This window comes from Lissotriton vulgaris, chromosome 5 (assembly GCF_964263255.1).
Source record: "Lissotriton vulgaris chromosome 5, aLisVul1.2, whole genome shotgun sequence".
In the NCBI taxonomy this organism is placed as follows: Eukaryota; Metazoa; Chordata; class Amphibia; order Caudata; family Salamandridae; genus Lissotriton; species Lissotriton vulgaris.
This window is the reverse complement of record NC_141693.1, coordinates 1,167,050,320-1,167,076,529: the sequence shown is the minus strand read 5'-3', so window position 1 is coordinate 1,167,076,529 and position 26,210 is coordinate 1,167,050,320. Positions and strand designations below refer to the sequence as shown.

At 45.5% G+C, this 26,210-nt stretch overlaps 1 protein-coding gene across 2 annotated transcripts in view; it reads left to right on the top strand.

Annotated features, from left to right (window-relative positions):
• Nucleotides 1–26,210, top strand: part of EIF3A (eukaryotic translation initiation factor 3 subunit A) — a 771,171-nt gene that overhangs the window by 65,259 nt on the left and 679,702 nt on the right. For both annotated transcript variants that reach the window (XM_086922925.1, XM_086922923.1), the window contains exons 2-5: nucleotides 6,751–6,941; nucleotides 7,493–7,629; nucleotides 11,670–11,833; nucleotides 12,614–12,813. In XM_086922925.1, coding sequence (XP_086779051.1) covers nucleotides 6,751–6,941; nucleotides 7,493–7,629; nucleotides 11,670–11,833; nucleotides 12,614–12,813 — 692 coding nt within the window. The remainder of the gene's footprint in view (nucleotides 1–6,750; nucleotides 6,942–7,492; nucleotides 7,630–11,669; nucleotides 11,834–12,613; nucleotides 12,814–26,210) is intronic.

Below are 26,210 nucleotides of genomic sequence, written 5' to 3'. Positions count from 1 at the left end.
TCCACATCCACATCCACATCCACATCCACCACCACATCCACATCCACCACCACATCCACATCCACCACCACATCCACATCCACCACCACATCCCATCCACCACCACCACCACATCCACCACCACCACCACATCCACCACCACCACCACATCCACCACCACCACCACATCCACCACCACCTCATCCACCACCACCTCATCCACCACCACCTCATCCACCACCACCTCATCCACCACCTCCTCCACCACCACCTCCACCACCACCTCCACCACCACCTCATCCACCACCACCTCATCCACCACCACCAGATCCACCACCACCACATCTATATGTGTGTGGCTCTGTGTGTAGGTGCAAATGCAATGTTCTTGGATTTTTGTCACAATAAAATACACTGAACATAATCTTCACAAGTTATTTACAAACGTTTAAGCTATTGCCATTATAAATTACAATAACTTTTATTTAAGTATTAATTATTTACAAAATTAAAAGCCATTGTTATTTGTAATATCAATACATCTAAGTCACGTAAATACAACACACATTGCATTACAAATGCTATAGGTGTCACATTTGCAAAAGTTAAAACTATTGACATTGTAACTGACAAAGCTATTAATTTTGCTACTTTCAAAACCAACACATAAATAAAAAAAGTGTCATTTACAATACCAATAGCTCAAACTTTTCTAATGCGAGACCTATTGCATTTCCAATGCTTGTTTTAGGAAAGACAGCACTAGTCTGCCTCCTTATCAGTTCTTGGACTCACTCACTGCAATCTGGGGCACAGGTAGGCTGCAACTCACAAGATGGAGGAGAATGATTTGGGGTGCACCCAGCAAAGCCTTAAGGGGCCTGGGCAGGTGTGAGAGGAGGACTCAGATTTGCTTGGAGATGGGGAAAACCAATAGCAGTCCTAGGTCTGCTGGCCTGGGGGCGGGGCTGGGACTGGTGAGCTGCTCTCTTCACAGATCTCCTAGGAGACAGACCCGCCCAATCCACACTTTAAGGCCCCAACAAACTTGTCCTCTAACAGCACTATTTGTATAAAACTTTAAAGTGCGCAGTCCCTATTAAACACATTTTGAACAGTTTACAGCAGATTACCGCTGTCTCAGGGGGGGAAGGATGGGGCTAGTTTCACTGACTTAACACAAAATGGTCACTGGGGGTGAACTGCGTAACATACACGTCTTAGCACCGAGCAAAGGAGACATTTGGAGGGAAAAACTGTTAAGTCATGGGGAATGAGAGTTTGGACTGCAAATCGCACAGTTCAACAGGTTAAATGGAAGCAGTCATGCAGGAAAAGCCATAAGTTTAAACACAAACATGGGATCCATTATGCAATCACTGGCGGGTTAAAACTACAATTTCAAACTGTAACAACCACAGGCAGAGACAGTTAAAGAAATCAAAGATCAAATAGTAGTATCTACTTATCTGACTTGGTATTCCAGTTTTAAAGTCTGTAATAAATATTCATCTTTCTGTGTTCTCAATGATGTGGTGTGTTGAGGTATCTGCTATGTCAGACTGACCACCCAGGGGTCTTCATTTCCAAAACACCAGTTCTTGCACTGCGTTGTCTGCCTCAACCACTGGCCTTGTTTTGGTCGACCCGTTCCTTATTTTTTTGTTAACCTTTACTGGTCAATGTCCGCTGTTTAGCCAGTTCCAAGCTAATTCTGGGGATTGATAGGGTTTCACTGCCCTTATCCTTCATTAGGTTGGCAGAGAAAAGTAACATGTTCTTTAGGACTTCATCTTTGAGTCTGTGCTTCACTCCTACAAATTATTTTGTTGCACTTAGAAATTCGACCTTTCCGGACTACAAGCATGCTAAGTACTTGTTTTGTGATGATTAGACCAATGATCTATGTGCTGTATCTATAGAGATTTTGGAGAGCTCCCTGGGTTTCATAGTATGCAGTACCCAGTTCTCCTGGAAGAGCTAGACCGATGGACCCTCTACTGTCTTAAGGGAATTGCAAGTTATTTCTGTGCGACCTTCCTTCGGCCTCCTCTGCCCGTTCTTCCAGTGCTCGTTTTGATTTCATGAAGTTTTATCATTGGGGCGCACTGTTCAGAGAGGTCTGTAGTGAGCGTTTGTACATTATCCTCCGTGGCTTTAGTGCTGTCTGCCAGCTTACATTTATCCACCCTCATCAATGTCCTCTCCACCAATACAGTTTCAATCTTTTACTTCAGTACCTGATGTGTGATTCCTTGATAGCTTTCAGCAAGTTTGCTGGCAAAATTCCTGGTCATTGTGGGTGTTTGGGCAAGTGAAGAGTAATCCTCTAGGCCCCTGACATGCCGTGTGATCATATAGTACACTATCTTGACCAGCTATGGGGCCTTTCCACTTTGTCACCAAGTTGCAAATATCCTACAGGCCTCCAATTAAGTCTTTGCCTGTTGGGGCAAGTGAATGAGAGCTTCCTCTGGTTGTACTTTATCTGAGTCAATCCAAGTGCAGCTGTTGGCCCACCAAAAGTCCTTTGTCCTCTGGACAATACCCACCTCCCATGCCTGAAGACCAGATTTTCTACTGTGGATTCACACAGAAACTACGGTACTGAAGGCTTATATTCTTGCCATTTGAAATGCTTGGCCCAACTTTTACTTAGGCATTCTGATGTTGCCTACAACCACAAATACCTTTCAAATCTATTGTCACGTACCTCCTCCTTTTGACTTTACCAACAATAACAAACTTCTTCTTCCTCATTACTATGACCAGCCCTGAAATGGTCATTGTGACGAAACATGTTGACTGTAGTTCTCTGCCTTCCTTTACTTGGCTGTAGTTAACTGCTCGCTTCACTTTAACCTGCAGGTGAAAACAATTTGTTATCTCATGATATCATGTTCCCGATATAACCAAAAGTGTGAGTGATGTATTTGTATTTTTGAAGTGAGCTTATTCTCATTCACAGACTGATCTTATTTGCATGCTCAAAGTGTAATAAGTAACCATTTCTGTTTTATTCAGTTTTGTTGTTGTTCGAAGGTGGTTCTGACACTAGGGGCCGCCCAGGATTTTTCGCTTTTTTAGCACCTAATTGTTGAGCTATTACTGTGGGGGAGCCTCATAATCTGGGACTCAACCACAGTGAACTCATAATGAAGGAGACTGCATGGAGATTTTACTGGTGTCCACCTGGCTGGACTGGGCCGCTGCGCAGCAGCTGGAGTATGGGGCATGGGGCAGGTTACATGCAGACACTTGTGTACATGTGTGAGCACACGTGTAGGGGCTGCGCAGGGGAGATTCCTAGCGTGCTTAGTCCAGGAGCAGCTACAGAGTGAATGGTGTGTCAGGACTTAGGCAGAATTGGGTGGTGACCTGGAATAGGCTTTATACACTGGGAGGAAACATGCCAGGGAAAGTCGGTGTGTTTTACTGTGTTTTTCACTTCATTATTCCCTTATAGGGATGTGGAACCCATGGCTAGAATGACTTCCACAAGGCCTACAGATTCCAGACACGCACTAAAGTCTATTTTAGCGGATGTGAACAGAAGTATTCTGCAGAGTCCAAAGTCCTATTTGTACTGCTTTTGGGTGATCCAGAAATGTCATATTTCTCGGAATCCCTGGCTGGGGTCTGGCCCTGGCAGGTTACATTAATGACCTTTCTTCCCAGAGCTGTCATATTTCTCGGAATCCCTGGCTGGGGTCTGGCCCTGGCAGGTTACATTAATGACCTTTCTTCCCAGAGCGAAGATCTTCCCTCCAAGGAGAATAGATATTTGGAGCTACAAGCCAATTCATCAACTCCTGTCGCTGTGTGCCAGGCACCAAGCTGAACCAAGGTGAAGGCAGCACCGGGGGAAGGTGGGGCAATTTGGCCAGAGACACTGGATGACTCCATTTTGAACAGCCCAGGCTGGTCAAGAAGGAGGGAGCTGGGGCAGGGAAGTGAGGTGTCGCTGTTTGATAGGACACACCACGGCTTCCTGCCAGCCCCCTACTCAACTTTTAAAAAGTACTTGCACAGGAAGAGAGGCTCTCTCTGGGGTGTGGTCTGCTGATGCGGAAGGTGCTGGAGCCTGGAAATGGGCAGTTGGAATGAGACCCCCTGACTGTCACCCAGGCCCCTAACAGCACCAGAAGAAACACCCAGGACCGGTGCGCAGAAGCAGGAGCCTCTGTGCAGGGAGAAGAGAGGCGCAGGGAGCCAGTGAAGACCGCTCCCTGCAGAATGCACCCTCTTGGAGACCGGGAGGGCGAAGGAGAGTGCTTCCAGTGGCTGGGGGACGCCACCAGGAGCAAGAAGACACAAAAATGGGTCAGATCGGACCCTCTGGGGCTGAGATATGGCCCCTGGAAGGTAGATTATCTTTGACCCCTAAGAAGACCGACAACTAAGCGTGTGGGGCTCCGCCGCCGGTCTCAGATGCCCCCGAAGTGGGTCTTGCCCCGGGGGCTGCCCCCAAGGAGAAGTAAAGCCGTGGAGTGCAGTTGTGCTCCCCGTGAAGGTGCCCTTCATTGGGGCCGTCCAGAAATGTCACCCTGACCCCCCCCCCCACCCCTGTAATGAGGGAAGCCGTGAAAATGCCCCCACGGGGTGCCACCTTGGCCCTGACTAAAATGGTGATTGGGCGTGTTGTCGCGCAACCCCATCCGGAGGAGGAGGAGGAGGAGGGGCCTGGGGCCCCATCTCCGGGCCCCGAGGTCCGAGTGCGGGGGAGTGCTGTTGCGCCCCCCGAAGATGTTCGGGGGCCCGGGACCCCATCCCGGGCCCAGAGTGTGAAGCAGGTGGGGGAGTGCCGTCACACTCCCCTGAAGACCCGCGGAAGCTGACTCGCGTCTGTCCGCTGAAGCGGGCAGACCAGAAAATGATTGCCGGCTCCCGCGGCAGCAGACAAGAGTACTGGCCGCGCCGGCAGGGGCCGGGCTCCCCATCGAGAAGGCATGCGGGGGGTCTCCAAAAAGCTACTTGGTGCTCGGGGCCCGGGTGGGACTAGGCCCCAGAAAAATCAGCGTGAGCGGCCGGGGCTGGGCTCTCCATCGAGAAGGCATGCGGGGGTCCCGGGTAGGAGCCGGGACCCCCAGAAGAACCTCCAAAAAGAGGCATGGGCGGCTGGGGTGGGCTCCCAGGCTGTGGGACAGTACCTGGGGGTCTGGGTGGGACTGGGCCACCAAACGAGGCTGGAATGCGTCAGAACGCTGGCAGCATCAGCACGGCTCTCCCTGGCACAGCGGGAGAGCCGCTCATACAATATTCACGGAGAGGAGCCCATATTGCCTTGCAAGGCATGGGGAATCTCGTTTTGGTGCTTGGTGGCCCCCCAGAGTAGTGGGGTCACCCTCACTGGTGAAAAGGTGCTGGGGGAGCTGCTGAAGAAGCTCAGTCAGGGTCATGTGTCACCCAGGCAGGTGTACCCCTTTCTAATGCTTGTTGAGGTAATGGGGTGGGTTGCCGCTGGGATGATGCCAGTGCGCAAGGCCCTCGCTCCAGGCTTTGTTCAACAAACTGCATTGGGGGCAAGATGATGTGCATACATGGGAGTGGTGGTACAAGACCCCATCCCCCTTGCGGGAGGGGTGGAGATGTTATGCAATGTCAAGGTAATTCCAACAGCTTATGTATATTTGTACATTGGTGCATAGGTTTGAGTAGTGTGTGTGTGTTTAATAAATGCACTCTTACTTTTATAAATCAAAGTATAGACTGGACAATCACTTATTGAGTGGTATTTCAGCTCACTCGCAGATGGCGATTACTAGCCCACACCACCTCCCTTGAGTAAGCCTCAGACTGCTCTGCAATGCTGCCCTCAGTCAGGCGCTACAATTGGGTGGTTAGTTCCCAGTGAAGGACAAATGTAGTCATGTTATTTGTGCAGGCCTCACAGATGCTGCCTCGTTTTCCAACAGTTGTACAATTACTAAAAGCATTCCTTTTGTATTGTTAACAGTTAGTGTGCTGCTGACAAACCAAATTCCTTCTATTAATGATGTATATTCCATCACTCTCATGACCCTCTTTTGGTCGAAGTGTGCAGTTTGATGCAGCACCCGATTATATAAATACTGTTCCTACTGCAACCAGTTTGTTACTAATGTGGCCACAATCCCTTTGAGATGTGAAGTTATTATTATCCAATGCTACCATTGTAAAGTTGTCATTCAAAGCTCCGAGGAGAGTTTGATTAGTTGATAGGCAGCTAAAAGCCACAATCCCTTTGAGATGTGAAGTTATTATTATCCAATGCTACCATTGTAAAGTTGTCATTCAAAGCTCCGAGGAGAGTTTGATTAGTTGATAGGCAGCTAAAAGTGAACCTCTCCAAAACATAGTGGGCTTTGGGCTAGCCTGTTGCTTACAATTGGTTTGTTTTCTTGTCAATTTAATTTTCTTACTTTGTACTCGGTGGTTTTCCTTCCTCTTGTGGTGGTCCTTCCTTGGAACCTAGCTTCTTTTCCATCGTTTTGATTGAATTACTTATCCTACTGCTTTGCTTCTCTCATTCAGGAAACTACTTTTATGTCTTTCTTTCAACACTTCATTTCAGTACATGTATTTTCTTTGTGTCTCTGGTGTGCCCTTTCCCTTTTTAAATAGTTACTACGCCTGGCTTGCACCTATCCACCCTGCAGCTTGTCTTTTGCTTCCCCTAACCCTTCCAAGCTTCTTTTTGCTTTTATTTTTTTTTCTACTCATTCCCCATTTCAAACTTCAGTTACTCTGCCGTGCTCTATATATTGAGGCATTGTTTTTTTTTCTTTCCAGAATTTCTTGAAGTTGGTAAAAAGCAACCTGCTCTTGACGTTCTTTACGACGTGATCAAAAGTAAGAAACATCGAACATGGCAGAAAATTCACGAGCCGATTATGCTGAAGTACCTGGAGCTCTGTGTAGACCTTCGCAAGAGCCATTTGGCAAAAGAAGGACTATATCAGTACAAAAATATCTGCCAGCAGGTAAGGGTATTGAAATTCTCTTTTTCTGGTGCCCATGCAACCCACCTCGTAATGGACTAGGACACTGGCTCAATCTCAACTTGTTTTGAACTCTGACCACACCTCCTGTTGTACTGGACTCTGATGGTGCCCCTTTTGATACTAGGTGGCCCAGAGATCCATTTACCCACTTTGACTGGCTCGATTTCTCTCCCTCACTATTCTTACCTCATATATTTAATAATGGACTTCGTTGGTCTTTGTGTATATCCAGGTGGAAGTTGCAGGCCTCCACTTTCTGATTGTGTCGAAAGCAGGAGAAATGTTTGATTCCATTCGTTTTGTGATGTTGATGCTGCTTCTTAAGTTGATCTTGAGCTTTCTTAAACTTCCAGCATTTTGCTACACAACACTGTTTACTGCAACATCTCGGCTTTTGGATGTTAATTGGTTTTCACTTTCCATATCCAAAGTGTTATACTAATAATGTTTGTCACTCTGAATACCAGATGAAAGTTGCACCTGTCTGGAATACAAGCAGACATTTCACCATCTTGTTGTTTGGCATGTAGGTAAATATCAAGTCTTTGGAGGATGTTGTTCGGGCTTATCTGAAGCTGGCAGAGGAGAAAACGGAATCTGCCAAGGAGTCGTCACAGCAGATGGTGCTGGATATTGAAGATTTGGATAATATCCAAACTCCAGAAAGGTAAAACAAAATCCTGTGGGTATGCTTAATATAGGGGTAGGCTTTTCTTTCCTCCTGGGGTTTTGATTTTGCTGATCATTGTGAGTAAATAGGATGCCAAACTATAGCCATATGTAAACTATAAGAATTCGCGCTATTTTAACTCCAGTTTTATGTTTGCTCCAGCATAGTGTAGATATTTCTAGAATTGCTTATGGTAATATCGAGCGGTACGATTGCCATTTCATTTTAGCTACAGTTATTCTTGGTTTCGTCTTATTAAAGAGGCTGGTACTGCATGTTGCCATTATAAAAACCAAGAACTAATTTAAGTAGTACAAGTACTTTTAGGTGATGTAATGTCACTTTAGCTCTTAGAAGCTGACAAGACCGTATGTCAGTCACAAGGTAGTCTTTCGTTTACGTGACTAGCATCTACTTGGGTGGAAATATTGTCTACTGGTTTGGTTATTGAATGGTTTTTTTCTGAATTAAATTCCATTTCTGGCTTCCTCAATTAACATTTATGTAAGAGTTTAATATAGCGCTAGCCAAACCCGAAGGTATCAGAGCCCTTTACAACATATATCATGAAGCAATCGAACACAAAAAATAACAATAATAAACATATCGGTTTGTGATTAATCAAGTTCAGGGAGGGGGGGACAAAGGAGCGAGACAAGAGGTAGCTGATATGTAAACCTTCTTATCAAAGTGATTACATACTGCAGTGTGCAAGGTTCTGCGTTAAGTGGCAGCTATCCATTCGGAAAAGTTTGGTTGAGGAAGAGGTCTTTGAACTGGCTCTTGAATTTTAAATAGGGGTTAGTCCTGATATGGACTGGGATGGAGTTCCAAATTTTGGGCACATTTCCAGAGGAGGAGCTTGATATAAAGTTTTTTGTTTTCGAATTTTCGGAGGAATGAGAAGTAGAGTGTTGGTACTCCTGAGGTTCATTGTCTGACCTGCCATATTGAGTCTAAAGGCCAGGTAGGCAGGTTTACCAGTGTGCAGAGATTTGTGTTGAGACGATCAGTTCTGAAGTTGGCATGCATTTCGATTGGGAGCTGTTTTAGCTCTCTAAGAGCGCGAGAGATGTGTTCTTATTTCTTTACTCCAGTGACCATCCTGGCTGCTACATTTAGAGTTGATCTGTGGGGAGGTAAGTGGGAATTTGCTGCACCTGTGAGTGTTACATTACCATAATCCAATCTGGACAACACCAGGGATAGAGTAGCCTGTTTGAGGTCATTGGGAGGGATGAAGGGTTTCATTTTGTTGAGTAGTTTTAGGTTGAAGTAAGCGCTTTTTGCCGAGTTCTTGATGTGTTTGACCATGTCTAAGTTTGGGTCCAGAGTGATTCCCAGTGATTTTACTGAGTCGGCCAGGGTGAGACTGCAGTTGAGAGCATCAATGGTTTTGAGCCATTCTGTGATTTGGGGAGTCAGCTCTTTGTTGGATATGAACAGGATTTCCATCTTATCTTGGTTGAGTTTCAGGTGGTTGAGGGATAGCCAGTGTTTGTCTTCTCTTAGAGTGACATTTAGTCTCTGAATGTCACCAATGGAGGAAGTTCCTAGGTAGATCTGGGTATCGTGCGCATATAGGTGGAAGGGGATGTTGGCTTTTTTGAGTATGTTGGTGAGGGGCTCCATGGAGATGTTGAACAGTGATGGGGAGAGAACTGATCATTGAGGGACACCCCTGCTTATGGGGAGTAGGTCAGACGTGCAGTTCTCAATTTTTATTCTTTGGGTGCGGTTTTGCAAATAGAAGGTAAACAATTGCAAGACCACCTCTTCTACTCCGACCCTTTCTCGTAGACCGCATCGGTCAGTGTCTATTGATTTGTAGACATCATCTATGACATTCAGGATAGCTGGCTCTGTGCTGCAACCTTTTCTGAAGCCCAATTTGTGATGGTCTAGAAGGTTGTTACTGTCAATGTGTTGGGTAATTGCAGGAGAACACATCTTTCCAGGATTTTGAATGAGATTGGAGACAGACATGAAGTTATTGGGTCCGAGCCAGTTTTTTTTATTTTTTTTTAGAAATGGCATGACTTGGCCAATTTTGAGACAGTCTGGCATGACCAACATAACAATGTTTCGTCCTCTGCAATTACATTCTCGCTGCACAAGATGTTCCTTTTCTTCTTCAATGGGCAGTGCTTTTAAACGGACTACATTTTGATAATCAAGCACAATAAATGGCTTAAAGCTCAAGTAACTTCATGAATTCCATTGAGATGTGCATTTGGTTTGATAATTAATGTTTGTTAATTCTTTTTGGAACTATTTCGGAGCGCTTCTAACCTCTTGACTTAGAAGAGCTGTTGGGGATTCCCCATAATTTTTTTAAGCTTTCCAGTTCACCTATGTATAACCAAATATTGACTTCAAGATGAGCTCTTTTGCAGATCTGCTAACTGTGTATGTATTTTCTGTCACACAGACCGTTGTTTCTGAGGTGAGCTAGTTTTTTGCCCAAGGCTCTGAGACCAGTAAAGCATAATTTTAATAGATACAGTGCTTTCTGTTCGGTCTGAAATTGATTGACCAAAATACTGCTCTATAGTAGCACTTTTTGTGCGGTGCAATGTGAAATATGATAGAACATTCCAGGTTGTTTCTTAAGGGCCCTAAAGAAGGACAAAATAGGTTTTGATGCTTTTACTTTCTAATCATGACACAAGGTAGGATTTGCTGCCTTTTGCCCTTCATTAAGGCCTCTGGCACGACATCCTTGGGCTCTTTACATCATGGGTTCCAATTTCATTGTGTGTTCTCTAGCACGAAGAGGTATTACTTTGACTGTCCAAATTGAGTCTATATAGCTGTGCTGGCTAAGGAGTTTTCTGCCAAAGTCTAAAGATGCAAGTAAGAAGTGGGAAGTTGTGGAGCATGTAGTCATACCCAGTAATTAGTTTTGCATAGCAGAGTCTGTACAGGTGGGTCTTGTAGGGTATTTTATATTGATTGCTTAAGAGAAGCCATTAGGTACAATGGTGGTTTGCTGTATAAATCTGCCAGTAATTTACTTGGTGTTAAGGAGAGAGACTGAGATTTTGATTGAATAAACATTACACACTATATGTGAGATATGTAAGCAATGTCCCGTCAACTAAAACAAAATCCAAACACTGAAAATGTACCCAGAGTACTAATTGCATTTATAAGGCGATTACTAGCCCTGACGATGTGTCTAAACGCTTTTCGGCGAGTAGCACGCTACTCTGGAACCTAAAGAGGATTAGTGGTGAATTAGTATAGGGAGATATGAAATTAATTTGAGTGGTGAACATGCCAGTTTATTTGAATTGAAAAAGTATAGTGGAGGGATAGAAGAGGGAAGCGTTTGTATTTATATAGAGCTTGCTAGGATTAGTGGGGAATTAGTATGGGAAATATGAAATGAATTAGAGCGGTGTACATGTGAGTCTGTTAGTTGGATTGAAAAGGATAGTGGAGGGGATAGAAGAGGGAAGGGCCTAGAAATTTTTATAGCATGGAGGCGAGCGGTGCAAGAAAGAGGACCTCAATCAGCAAGAAAGAATAGGAGGCTAGAGGGAAGGGGGACATAGCAGGGTTATGTAGTTTGTTTGCATGCCTCTGGCAAATAGGATACTGATGAGTCCATTAGTGTTGAAGGAGATTTTGGCATAAGAAGCACAGATATACATGTGGAAACACGTTACTAAAACTCTTTACCGACCACCCAAAAATTTGTATAAATGCATGTTAAAAACTGGATTATACCGTTAGACTTGAGTACCTGCTATATTTACATTGTCATTCCAACACCCTCTAGAAATACTTTTCTGTGGAAACTGTCTTTGGGAGTGAATATTCTGTCTTTTCCCAGTAACTCGCCTGGTCACTTACCGAAGACCTTATATAATCTCATGTCCAGCTGTGCCACATCTCTTAAAAGTGTAATCTCTATAGGCTATCGGTACAGAATTTGTGTTTTTTACTGAATTGAAAATTGTGCTCGAAGTAATGATTGAGTGTTGGAAGCTAACGACTTCTGAGGGGCAATGTGTGTTTTGTCTCCCAAGTGTTCTCCTGAGTGCTGTGAGTGGAGAGGACACCCAAGACCGTACGGATAGACTACTCCTTACTCCTTGGGTGAAGTTTCTGTGGGAATCTTACAGACAGTGTTTGGACCTTCTCCGAAACAACTCCAAAGTCGAGCGCTTGTATCATGACATCGCACAGCAAGGTAAATTAAAGATTGCAAACCTATGCAGTTTTAACTGCTTTGGTGATGTTGCTCCCTTATATTGTTACGTTTTCCTTGTGTTAATTGTTCAGAAGCTGTGCCTTTAGAATTTAACTTTTGGCTGAAAAATACTTTTATGTTAGATGGAGGTATCAAGCATTGCTTTGCCTTTTGTTTAGTACTTAATTCATTATTCATAATTTTGATGAGCATGAAGGATGGATGGATGTTCCATTGTATGTTGGAGCACTGTCCTAAGAGTAATGGTTTGTTTTTCACCAGTGAAAGACAGAGGAAGGAAGATGTACAGAATTTAAGTTCTATGACCTCCGCAGTTGAGCAGTGTTACACATTTTATGTCCTGTAGTGGAAATTTATAGGAGGGGATGTAAATAACTCGAAGTGGTATTGACTTTACTATAAATGCAAGACCAAAAAGCATTGACACAGTTAATAGTTCATTTAAGGGATGATGCTTTTGGACCTGAAATTTGGTATTTACATAGATTACACATTTTGGCCAGCTGCTTTCTTTTTGAAGCGGGATGCCTAAAATTTACAAAGCTTATTTTTTCTAGTGAAGTATTAGTTAAGTTTCAGCACCATTTTTTTTTTTTTTTTTTTTGGGCAAGTGGACGGGGTTGTGGGGAGAGGAAGTATTTTGTTTTTTGGTGAGGTTGTTCATGAAAACTAAGGAGGAGACTTCTAAGGCAAAGTAAAAACTTGACACAGTACTTCAAATGTTTTCCCCCTAGTTAAAAAAATATTGCCTGTTTGCAGCTTTCAGGTTCTGCTTGCTATACACCCGTAAGGCAGAGTTTCGCAAGTTATGTGATAATCTGCGTATGCATTTGGGGCAGATCCAACGTCATCACAACCAGAGCACGGCTATTAATCTGAACAACCCAGAGAGCCAGTCCATGCATCTTGAAACGCGCCTGGTCCAGCTTGACAGTGCTATCAGCATGGAGCTTTGGCAGGTAAGAGATGGGCAAAGGGCTTTCAATCACACACTGTTATAGCTGGCTGGTCATACCATGTTCAACATGTGAAGTCTTATCACTGTCTACTCATTACATTTGCAGTGGATAGTTGTAATCCTTATGAAGTGTCATCAATTGCACTCAATAAGTAGACCCTCTGGTGGTGAAAGTGATAAACTGCTAGGTTTCCAGATCGTTAGGTATTGGTGAAATCTATTAACTCAACAATTCCTAGAAATCCATTTTCTCTCAGTTAAAGGTGGCCAGTCTGACATCCAGGATATAATCAGGTAATTATTTATACAGATTGCTATATGCATATGGTAGGAGACTGGTGCCAGGACCATTGCCACACTTATAATAGCAGAATAGGCAAAGACCAAACCCTCCCCCACACACATTTATACATAACGAGAAATTCATCTTTTAAAATGCTTAAAAATACTTAACCGCTAATTAAACACACTTAGTTCATGTTTCAGCTCACTGGCTGATATGTAGATACTTTATATTGTAAGCAAGAAAGCATATGGTAGAATCTGAGATTGCAGCCCCCTGTAGTCTGGTGTTTAATTTTGTCATTGAATCGGCGATTGGTGCATGTTCAAATAACAGGACAGTATTACTTTGAACCTGGAGCAGCCCAATTGGTTAATGATCAACTAGTTTAACATATGAACAGGGTTGAATTTGTAGAGCCTGCAGCTTTGCGAATCCATCTGTGTCCTATGGCAATGAATAATGAGATGATTTTGTCATTGCTTTGTTTTCCTAATTTGATTGCACTGTGGGTACACTTGCGCCCTGCGTTCTCCATTTTGATCTCAGTGACTTATGTTTCTAATGGATGCTTCTAACTGCAGATTCCTCACATGTTCCAGGCACCAGACTGGGTCTGTAAACGCTCAGCAGTGCTCCATACTTACTTTGTTCTGGCCCCCAAAGTGAAGAAGCAAATATTCATAGAAGCACCACTCCTGTGCGGTGACACAAGTTTCTTTCTTTCTGCACTTTCGCACATGGATACTGGAGCACCGCTCTCTTTCACTGGTTCACAGATTTCTTTTCAAATGGGAAATGAGATTCCAAGGAATGATGTCCAACGCAAACGTCGGTGATGGGCTTGCACAAGGTCTGTCTCTGTTTTGCCCTCATGCACCTGAAGGCAATCCAAGACTGTGATCTGCACTCGTAAGTTGCCAAACACCGAAGTCTCTATCCTCCTGTACTTCCCGCTCCAAGTCGAGGAAGCGGACTTGTTCCTGGTCTTGAAGCTGCTCCTGTGACAGGTCTCCTTCGCAGTCAAGTTCATCCGGTAAGTCAAGGTAAAAAAAGAAATGCAAGAAGTTTGAAGTGGGCCTTATCTCCACCAAGCCACTGTTTCAAAGAGAATTACAAAGTTCCTAGTAATCATGACTGAAAGTTTCAATTCTATTAAGGACGCGGAGGCGAGGATTATGTTCCTCTTTCATTTATTTTTTCACTCCGGCATCTTCAACTTTAACAGTAAAAACTACTATTTCCATAGTCCATATAACATTGAGGTCATTTGCAGTCCTTATGGCTCCCGAGGGCGTGCTGCTGATGACACACTTCCTCTTTCTTGACTGCGACCGTCATAATGCCGAAGCTTGTCAGTCTGTCTTGAAACCTTCAGACCCTAGGAGAAGCCAAATGTGAAACAATGACTCTATACTCAGGGACTGGCACTCAGAGCCATCAAGATACTGTACAAGAACATTCTACAAGTAACAACCAAATCCAAACAATAGCATCAAATACATGGGGATGTCCCCTAGAATCAAACAGTCTCAAAACGCACATACTTAACCAAACGAAGGGGGAAAAAACACGCCTGATGAGTCTCCTTTAACTCCACTTTCCGGGTGGGTACAGGTCTCCTTGAGCCTAGGGTGGGAATAATCCTCTCTACCGCGTCCTTAATTGAAACTTTCCGTCATGATTGCTAGGAAATGTTTCATTCTATGTCGGGAGCGGAGGCGAGGATTATGCTTGTTCAAAGCTTATCCACCACCAATGATGATGCCATGTCCAGAGCTGAATTAAAGTAGAATTGTTTAAACATGGAGTCTGAGGACCAGTCTGCGGCGTTTAAAATATCCTCTAACCTGGCACCCAGTGAGAAGGCTTTCGAGGCCATTAGTCCTCTCGCAGAGTGTGCACCAAAATGCGAGACATTTATACCCGCTTTTTGAATCACCCATCTGATCCAACGGGTTGTGATTGGTGGCAAAACAGCTTTGAAAAGCTTATGCAAGGAGATCAATAACTGGCGCTTCCCTTGTGGGCGAGTTTCCTCCTTAATATTCTCGTATTCCTTGAGACATCTGACCATACACAGTTTTGGTCTTTTATGAAAAGCAGGGTAGGACACTATTCTGGAGTCCTACTTGGTCTTCCGCAATATATGAAAGGTGACCGCTTCAGGGGTGAAAGTTCTCCAGTATTGGGGTGTCTTTCATAGATTCACATGCTTGAATATTCCCCGTCGTGAAGTGGGAGTCCCACGGTAAATATCATAGCAATAAGATGCTAATAACATAAGTATGTAAAAACATAACACCTTATAATACACAGTAGAAATGCATAGAAATACCAAGAATTCCTACATAGGAATACATGGTAGAGAAAAAAAACACTTGCAACATGTCCATGTCATTATGTAAGTCCAAACTGCAGCCAATCAGGCGCAAGCACCCCTCCAGAACCTTCTCCTCAGAGCTCAGTCTTTCAGATTTTCTACCGCACGTCGTGTGAAGGGAGTCTCCCTGAGCTCTGCTCAGTTTTTCTCAACTTTTCTTCTGTATTCCAGAGTTTGACATATCTTCAAGTAAGAATTCTTTATTTAGACCCTGTTCTTCCTGTGGGAAACTGCGCTTATACTCTGAAGATCCCCACAGCAAGTGTATTTATGGTCTTTACCAGGACCATGAGGTGAGCAAATGTAAATTTTGCTGTACCTTTTCTACTAAGACCCTTAAAGACAGGGAAGGTCGTCTCCTCCTCTGGTTGCAGAGACTTAAGGACAAGGATATCCCACTTTCTGACGCAGACAGCCTTATGTCTAGTACTTCTAAAGCAGCCAGTAAGCGTAGCAGTGTGCAGGATTTGCCTTCTCCATTTTTAAAGAAAAAGAAACTCTCTCTTTCTATGGCTCCTGCGGTGTCTTCACCTCCTCCTGATTCGCCCACGAGATATGACTCTCAGGCGTCTTCTGCTTCTTCCAGTCACGTTTCCACCAAGAAACATGTTAAATCGGGGCGATCGTCGACGCTCCCGTCGACGAGATCTACCGTCTCCGGCTCGTCGACGGCGACTGTGACGACATCTGGTGCTGGCTCATCGACGACAGTTACGTCTACGTCCTTTATGTCGACGAAGGTATCTATGGGCCCTAGACCTGTCTCGTCGACTATTCCTATCCTCTCGTCGACTAAGAAGAAACAAAAATTCACTCGTCGATGACCTCTTCATCGACGAGAGCTGTTAAATCTTCGCCGATCCCGTCGACGAGTGCTTCGTTGACGGCTGCATCTTCATCATAGTCGACGACTCCGTCGACGGCCACTTAGTCGTTGACGTTGAAGACCTCATCGACGCCGATCCCGTCGACTGCGCCGACTGAATCCTCATCTGCCTCTTCATCGACACTTCTGCCGTCGTCAGCTAAGTCGTCGACTACTTCATTGATGGTGACTAGCTCCTCCTTTGCATCGTTGCCATTGCTGCCACTTCCAACGTCAGGTTCTGGTCTTTCCAACGCCGGCCCACTACACCAACATCGCTAGGTTCCGGTAGACCAGTTGTCTATCAAGACGACAACCAGCCACCTTCGCTATTGTTTGCCACTGGCTCTGAAGAGGACTCTGGTTCAGAAGAGGAAGACGGTGGCCCTTTTGGGGCGGCACACAGCCCTTCGGAATTAGTCATTAAGTGCCAGGACTATGGTGAGGAACCTGGGGGACATTATTTTCAGGATGAAGAACAAGCGGTGCAGGTTCCAACAGACACTGCCTCTGTCTCTCCTTTCTAACCTACAATATATGTTGGAGGATTATAACAGGCGATTTCCCCCGTCCAATCAGGGTTCGCCAGTACCAGCAGCACCTGTGCCTATAGTACCTCCTCCTGTAGATCCGCTACCACCACCTTCTGCTCCGTCCCTGCAAATCCAGACGTCAGTTCGGATACACATTACTGTATGCCGATGACTAGGATGACGTTCGCCCTGATCGTGAAGAGGGCGAAGTCCAGGATGATGACATTGACGACAACACCATGGCCGATTGGGACGACTACCAAATCTAGACGCCGTCCCCTCCTCCAGTGACACCTGGGGATTCCTCACCAGTGGACATTGCCAGCTTTCATCAGTTAATGGACAGAGCGGCTCAACGGTTTAAACTGCCAAGAGTCCAAAGAGAAGCGGACTGTTTTCTGTATGATTTTAAGAATCAGCCATTTAAGCAGGTCCATACAGTCTCCATTATTGATTTCATATGGAACGACGGGTTGAAACTTATGCAGACACCAAATACCATCCCTGCACAAATGCCTCGCCTAGAAAAGAAATATAAGGCACCCATTGGTTCCCCTGTGTGCCTGATTTTGCAGCCGAAGCCTGATTTGGTCGTCAGTCAAACTGCTCAGCGACGCTCAAGGAACCCAGCATCACCTATTACAGCTCCTCCAGATCGGGAGGGTCGTCGCCTGGACGCCATTGGGCGGAAATTTTCATCAATGCCCTCTAACACGGTGAGAGCAGCGAATGCTTTAGCTATTCTGGGGCGATACGATTGTCAGATGTGGTCTGACATGGCTGCCCTTGTAGCCCTCATCCTGGAGCCCTCCAGGGCTGAAGCCTTGAAAATTTTGCAGGACGGAGAGAGAGCAGCTGAGGAGATTATAGACTTCTCAGTAGACATCGCATCGACTGGTTTCCGACAACTTGCAGGGGCAGCTTTGTTGCGGCGACAGGGATGGCTCTGCTCCACTTCATTTCGTCAAGAGGTACAGGCAAAGATCCTTGATATGCCGTACGATGGAGAGTCACTCTTTGGGGCACATGTTTATGAGGCTCTCCAAGCCATTAAAAAGGACACCGACACTGCTCGCTCTTTAGGGACCTTTCAGTTCCGAAAACAACCTTTTCGTGGCGCACGTGGACAAGGCACCAACTCCAATTTTCGTGGAGGATCTTGTCAAACATACTCCTATAAACAAGGCAGTCAGCGCTACTCTTCCCAGCAGCAGCAGTCCTCCAAATCCCATCGAGGAAAGTCTGAATATAGAGGATCTACCTCTAAACGACAATGACTTGCTTTTCCCCCCAAAAGTTGGAGGTCGAATCTCCCTGTTCTTTTCTCAATGGTCCTCCATCACCTCAGACCGTTGGGTTCTGGACATTGTAGCGAAGGGCCTTGCTTTGGAGTTCGTCAAGATTCCTCCTCCCACCCCACCTCAAGGAGTTGTTCCAACAAATTCGGATTATGTTTACGAAGGGCGCCATCTAAGTGGTTCCAAAGTCTCAGAGGAAGGGGGTTCTATTGCCGTTTTTTCCTTATCCTCAAGAAATCAGGACACTGGCGTCTGATTCTGGACTTACGAGGGCTGAACAAATATCTCAAATCCCAATCCTTTCGTATGCTTACGCTCATGGAGATTTTGCGTCTTCTCTCCCAAGACGACTACATGACCACCACCATCGACCTCCAGGAAGCTTACTTTCATGTGCCAATTCTTCCATGTCATCGAAAGTACTTCTGCTTCCGATTTTGACGGAGAGAGTTGCAGTTCAGGGTGCTGCCTTTCGGCCTACGGTCCACCCCTTGTGTCTTCACGAAAGTGTTAGCTCCTGTGATAGCCTACCTGCGGCTCCAGGGCGTCCACATTTTTTCATACCTGGATGATTGCCTTCTCAATCTCGCAGCCAGTTGGTTCGGGACACTCAACGCTATCAGGAGGTCTTCGCTCCCACGGCCTCTCCATCAATGTCGAGGTCCCAGTTTGTCCCAGCTCTCTGCAGAACCTTTCTGGGCGCTACCCTCGACACTTCCGTAGCCAAAGCGTTCGTGTCTCAAGAGCGTCAGCTGAAGATACTCCACCTCGTGGCTCGTATTTGCGCAAAACAATCCGGTTCTTGAAGTCCTTTCTGGGGATGGCATCATCATGCATTTCTCTGATCCCGAATTGCAGATTGAAAACTCGCCCTATTCAGGAAGAACTGGACGGGCAATGGCGTCAAGTCACCGGATCCTTCAACGACAGTCTGTGTCACCGCTCGCATGAAAGCGGCTCTCCAGTGGTGGGCGCAACAGTCCAACATCGCGGCAGGGGTTACTTTCCTCACCACCGCTCCGGAGCTCACGCTGACGACGGACGCATCCTTAGAAGGGTGGGGTGCCCACCTTCAAGGTCTGTCGATCAAGGACAAATGGACTTTGCCTCAGCGCTCTTGGCACATCAACCGGCTGGAATTGATGGCCATCTTTCTAGCCCTCAAGTCGTTCCATCCTGTGATGAAGGGGTAGTCAGTCCTTATGCAAACGGACAACACTACCAGCATGCACTATGTCAACAAGCAGGGCCGAACCAAATCTCCTCTCTTGTCTCGTCTGGCACAGTCGATCTCGGATTGGGTAATCAGTCACCAAGTCACCCTGACTGCCGTTCATCTGCTAGGAGTCTCCAACATCCTAGCGGATTCCCTCAGCAGATCCACGTCTTCCACCCACGAGTGGCAGTTACACCAACCAACACTTGACCTAGTCTTTAAACGGTGGGGTCATCCACCCTTGGATCTCTTTGCAACACCGGAGAACTGGAAATGCCCATCTTACGCAAGTTGGCATCCCCGGATCGTGATGTACTGATGCGATCTATTCGCCTACGCTTTTCCTCCGATTCCACTCGTTCCTCGCGTGCTGTGGAAGATGCGGAGACAACCTTGCCACATCCTCCTGATCGCTCCCAGATGGTCTCGACAAGCATGGTTCTCGGAGCTACTTGTCCTCTCCCAGTGCGAACCCATACTTCTGCCTTCTCGAGCGGATCTCCTCACGATGGACGGGGGTCAAGTATGTCATCCGAACCCCTCGTCTCTGAAATTATCGGCATGGAACCAGAGCACCTTGAATTTGCCCATTTAAATATTTCACCAGCATGCAGGGACATTCTCGCTCAGGCAAGAGCTCCTTCTACAGTCAAAACCTACAAACTCAAGTGGAAGAGGTTTTGTCATTGGTGCGCAGATGCCAATAATTATCCTCTTCATTCCACTCCGGATCAGCTTCTTTCGTTCTTTCTGCAACTGGCTCAATCAGGACTTTCACATTCCACTGAGAGTCTTCTTGGCGGCGATTTCCCGCTACCGTCAAGATGGTTATCCAGTATTATGGGTATCTTTCATCGATTCACATGCCTGAATCATTCCACGCCGTCTGGGTGGGAGTCCCCGGTACATAAAGAGTAATGTCATAGAGAGATATATATATATATATCTGTGAGGTCCATCCCTCTGTCATTACTCAAGCAGCGCATCGCAAATCTAAAAAAAGTTCTGTGGCTCTGACTGCACCACCGGATAAAGAGGGTCGGAAACTGGACAATATTGAAAAGCAGTTTTCTTCGATGTCCGCATTACAGTGCGTGCTTCAAACTCTATGGCACTGTTAGGACGCTACAACCATCAAATGTGGGCTGATATCGCCCCATATTTGGGATCATTGTCGGAGGAAGCAAAGAGGAAGCAATAAAGATTCTCTTAGAAGGCGAACGTTTAGCCTCTAGATGATTGACTGTGCGATGGATATCGCATCGACGGGGTTCCGCCAACTAGCTGGAGCTGTGGTTCTGAGACGGCCAGGGTGGCTCAAGGCAACTACTTTCCGACCGGAAGTGCAAACCAAGGTGCTGGACATGCCGTACGATGGCCAACTACTGTTTGGAGCACACATTGACGAAGCGCTTCAAGGTATTAAAAAAGATACCGATACAGCGAAGGCACTGGGTACCCTCCAGTTTAAAAATCCTCCCTTTCGGGGCTCAAGAGGGCGAGGCCAATCTTCAAGAGGTGATTTTCAAGGTTACAGATCTTCGTACAGCTCAAATCAGCAGTACAAACCCCAGTATCAACAAAGACCGCAACAACAGTCGTCTTACAATAAGTCTTCCTTTCGTGGTAGAGGGATAAAGAAGACTTAGCCAGAAGACAATGACTTCTCTCTGCCACAGGCCTCCACTTCTTCTCCCCCATGGAAAGTTGAAGGAAGAATTTCATCTTTCCTACAAAATGCCGATGTCTGATCAGACACCGGCATTTTCGCGGTGTTTCGTTGCTACCGAGAGCCGTATCCTGCGACTGCTTGCCATTACCAGGAAGACACCAATCATGAGATATCATCAAACCCCCGGCTCTCGGCCACCCGCAAGCCGTCCGATTTAGATCATAGGACCCTTCCTTTTTCAATCTCAAAATCCACAGAATCGTCCTCTTTTTCAACAAGTCTCGTGCCCATATAACTAAAATGTGGCTGCAAATACGCTACACACCAAGGGCCTAATTTGAGGAACCGCTACCACCAGTACCTGACGTTGTGGTTTAGTCCATCATATCTACCTTCATTTATCATTAGCCGAATTGGGACAGTGAGTGGTCGATGACTGGCTGCTTTTATATGCTTCCTCCCTTGTGTTGTATATGACCTGGATAGTTTTTCTTGCAATAGACGTTCACCTGAGGAAGGCTGCCTAGCCGAAACGCGCGTAGTAATTACCCTACCGCATTGCCTCCATCATCTGCCATTTCTTATGCTAATTGTCTATTATGTGATTTTAATAACTTTTGTACATGAATTGCAAATCTTTTATACAAGAAAGAAAAAGTGTCACAAAAAAGATAAAATGTATATATATAATTTATGAAAAATAAAGTAAATATTTGATTGATCAATTGGGCTATTAGTTTTTGTACTGTTGGGCGATATCACCATACATTTTATCATTTTCTTCCATATATATTGTTTTGTACTTTCAGCTCCTTCACTTGGCTATAGACCTTTTTCAAATTAATTAGGTTTCCCTATGTATAGCAAGTGCATTATTAGTATATAGGGGTCCCCTTCTTTCTAAACTGGGATCAACAATCTGCCATCAGGGAATGAATCTCCAAACGGCGAGGTATCTGCCGGGGAATGAGTCTGCGCTTGCAACACAAGCGCTGTAGAGGAAGATAACTTTTTCGCCACTTTTGACACTACACTAAGGTCCACTTCCATTTTGCCAATGCTTAAGGGGTTCATTAAGTATTCAACAGAGCTATTTAAAGATCCTGCCAGGGCTCGAGTCCTCAACCCCTGCATTGAAAAAAAATACAAAGCTGCCCCTACAGATCCAGTTTACATTAGAGGCCCAGCACCACTAGATTCCTTGGTAGTTTCTAACGCACGTTAACGTTCCAACTCAAACATCAGGTGAGGCCTCCGGCAAAAGAACAGCATCACAGGCAGCTAACATATGGCGCATTGCCAATACTCAAGCGCTATTGGCAAGATATGACAGGGCACATTATGATGAACTGGAATCCATAATGCAGCATCTACCAGATAAGTATAGAAATAGGGCCAATTAACTCGTACAGGAAGGTAAAAATATCACCAATACTTCCACTCGTTGCGCCCTAGATGCCGCAGATACTGCCTCAAGGGCAATTATTACCAGTGTCCTTTTGCGTAGGCATGCCTGGTTACGTATTTCAGGTTTCAAACCTGAAGTACAAAATTCCATCCTCAATCAACCGTTTGAAGAGAAAGACCTATTTGGCCCTAATGTCGATGTATCTAGAGAAAACTAAAAAAGACACTGACACAGCTAAATCTATGGGAGCGTTGCAATTGCAAGCTCCCAGACGTTCTTTTCTTTGCTCATCATATAGAGCAGAGGTCTTCAAACTTTTGTAAGTTGAGCCCCCCAGCTGAATTTTTTTAGACGTTGCCCCCCCACTCACACCACCTGACAGAAATTTCTTGACTCGACCGCCACGCGCACATTCCGGGCATATTCAGCGAATAACATTCAATACAATAACTGTTTAGTAAACTGCAAGTTTGTGAGTGGGTGTGGTGAAATGACTTGTGTACAGGGGTGAGTAAGGCGACCATATGAATTTGGGTGCGCATGTTAGTGCAGAGTGGAACGAATGAATGCATGGTTAGTGGTGGGCTTATTGGAGTGAGATTGAAAAGTGAGCGGGACAAGTGCAGGTTGAGTAGTGTGCTAGTGTGACTGCAGGGTTAGGTACAGGGTGAACAGCGCAAGTGCATTGTGAGTACAGAGTGATCACTGTGAGTGGAGGGTAAGTGGGTGAAAGGTGTGAGAATATGGTGATCAGTGTAAGTGCAGGGTGAGCAGGTGAATGGTGTGAGTGCATGGTGATCAGTGTGAGTGCATTGTGATCGTTGTGAGTGCCAATTGCTGGATTACAGAGCACATTACAATTAAGGATATTAACTCGTAACTCTCCATTCTTCGGTTTTGACAAGCTGGTAGATATTTCCATGATCTGATATTCAAAGAGGTGTTCACCTCGAAGGCTAAGAAAGAGAAACAAAGCAGGAATGTCTGGAAGTACTTGGTAAGGTCTCACTGATAGAAACTGGTTAGATAGTTGGGAATCTCCTGAGAGTTGTCACTGATGGCCTTCAATGTGGAAAGGAAGAAGGATGAACTCCAGGTCAAGCCCCAACGGCTGATTATCAATATTTTGATCCAAAACTTCTGCTGCATCTCAGACAGAAGGGTAAACATTTCTATTAGATTCTGGTACAGATTTATAATTGAACTGTGTTTAGTGGTGAAAAAAAAGTTCTAAAACTGAATGAGTCTGAAATTCAAAGTCTGCTAGTGTTTAAGCATGCAGCAGCTTGTTACACTCCCTAGGTATCACATGTCAACATTGGGACATGATATATAATTTGAATTTATATCTATTGGCAGAATATACATAGACTAAAACATGATAAATCAGGCTGACATGAGTTCATCTGCTTCATTATTACATTGTTCCTCTTCACAAGATAAGACTCTGTATTTCAGGGGCTTTTAAAGCTTTAGGAATGTTTCTACAGACTATCACTAAGCTAGGGTGTGATTGCATCAGAGGTTTCACTTATGATTTACAGTGTTCACCTGCCGAGACCATAACTGTAGACTTGGGATTGCTGGTAGGTGAAATAATTCACAGTAAGCCTGAGTAGCACATCCCGCCATGCTGTACTGTATTGCAGCTTCACCGGGTATGGAGCCTGATCCAGAGAAGCTGACGCAGGTGGTATGCTCCCCGGTGCACTGAACTTCTCCAGGTGATGTGTAGGCGTCCAAGGACTGGTCATCTTAACATTTTTATCCATTGGGGTCTCGTCTACAGCAGGCACTTCCATATCTTCTGTGTTGCAGAAGTCTGAGTCACAGCATATTCTACTGACCCAGTACAACATCAAGTTTCGAAGGTAGAACTCTTTTCCACAGACGGCTTGTTCAAGAGCATCCAGACAGTCCTTGAATACAGTTAGAACAATATTACTCTCAACTGTGATGCTCCAGCCCTTAGACGCAGTGACTGACATCAGGAGAGCATTGTTTGAAGATACCTGAGCATTAAGCTGGTGCTTGTAGCAAAACACAGCTCGCACAGAAGGCAATCTGGCACCGAGCTGCAGCACACAGATTCGTTCGACTCGGAGGGGATTAATTCACAGAGCTGACGGCTTCGGCTGCAGTGGGAGGCAAGGAATCTCCTCTTCTAAAACCGAAAGCGTGTCTGTTTTCTTTCGGTTTTAGCAGAGGAGATTCCTTGCCTCGCACTGCTGTGAAAGCAGTCAGCTCTGTGAATTAACCCCCTCCTGGGAGAGTTAACAATACAAAAGAACGGGCACCTCGTGCCCCGTCGATCTCCCCTCCCCCAAGAAGACTTGCACGGACTGAGGGAACAAATGTCAGATTCGAGTGGAGTGCGCGCCCCCCTGGAATGGTGTCGCGCCCCCCCCAGGGGGGCACGCCCCACAGATTGAAGAACACTGATATAGAGGCAACACAAGAGGCTACTCCTCCGATAGCCCCTCCACTTCCTAAAAGACCCCTAGCCAATCGACATTCACTAAGGGCTACCAAAGAGGGGTTTACAGGGGTAACAACAACAAAGGCAGAGGCAAAACCAACAACTCCCGCTCTGCCTCCACCCCTAGCCAATGACTTTCCTCCACTACCACCCCCCACCATTCCACTCCTGTGGGGGGAAGACTGCAACAATTCCTTCCTGCCTGAACCAACATCATATCAGACAGGTGGGTGTGACAAATTATTCAATCCGGTTACTGTCTAGAACTAACATCTACCTCCCCAAACATACCGCCCAAACAGCGTCCAATGTCACAAGAGCATCTATCACTTCTAAAGCAAGAGGTAATATCTCTACTGGAAAAAGGTGCAATAGAACCTGTTCCTCTGCACCAACAAAACAAGGGAGCCCACTCTCTATACGTTCTTATCCCAAAACAGGACGGCTCTCTAAGGCCTATTCTAGACCTCAGATCTCTAAACATATACGTACAGTCAGACCATTTTCACATGGTCACACCAACAAGTCCTTACTCTTTTGTTACAAAACGACTTCCTTGCTACTCTAGATCTCAAGGATGCATATTTCCACATTCCCATTCACAAAACTCACAGGAAGTATCTTGAATTGTAATAAACGGGCAGCACTATCCGTTCAAAGTACTCCCTCTCCTGAGTCACAACATTCACCAAGTGCCTAGCAGTAGAAGCAGCACGTTTACGAAGACCGCACATCCATGTCTTACCATACCTGGACGACTGGCTCATAAATGCCAGCTCCTACAATCAGCGTGTATAACACACTCATGCCACTATCCAACTGCTTCACAACTTAGGGTTTACAATAAACCACACCAAGTCCCATCTGCAACCCTCCAAAATACAACAATACCTCGGTGCCACAATAAACACCTCAACAGCGCTAGCTTATCTCACTCCAGTAAGGATAGCCAGGATGCAAGCTCTTCTCACAAAGTTTCAGCCACTACACTACCTTCCAGCACGAGTGTTCATGCAGCCCATATGGATAATGGCCTCTTGCATTTTCATAGTGCCCCATGCAAGACTTCAAATGCGTCCGCTACAAGAATGCTTATCACGTCAGTGGAACCCGGCTCAAGGTCAATTGACAGACCTAGTGTTAGTAGACGGTCTGACTCATTGCTCTCTGCAGTGGTGGAACATCAAAAACCTTTCCAAGGGACGACCGTTCCTAGAGCCAGTTCCTCAGATAATCTTAACTGCGGACGCATCGCTCTCCG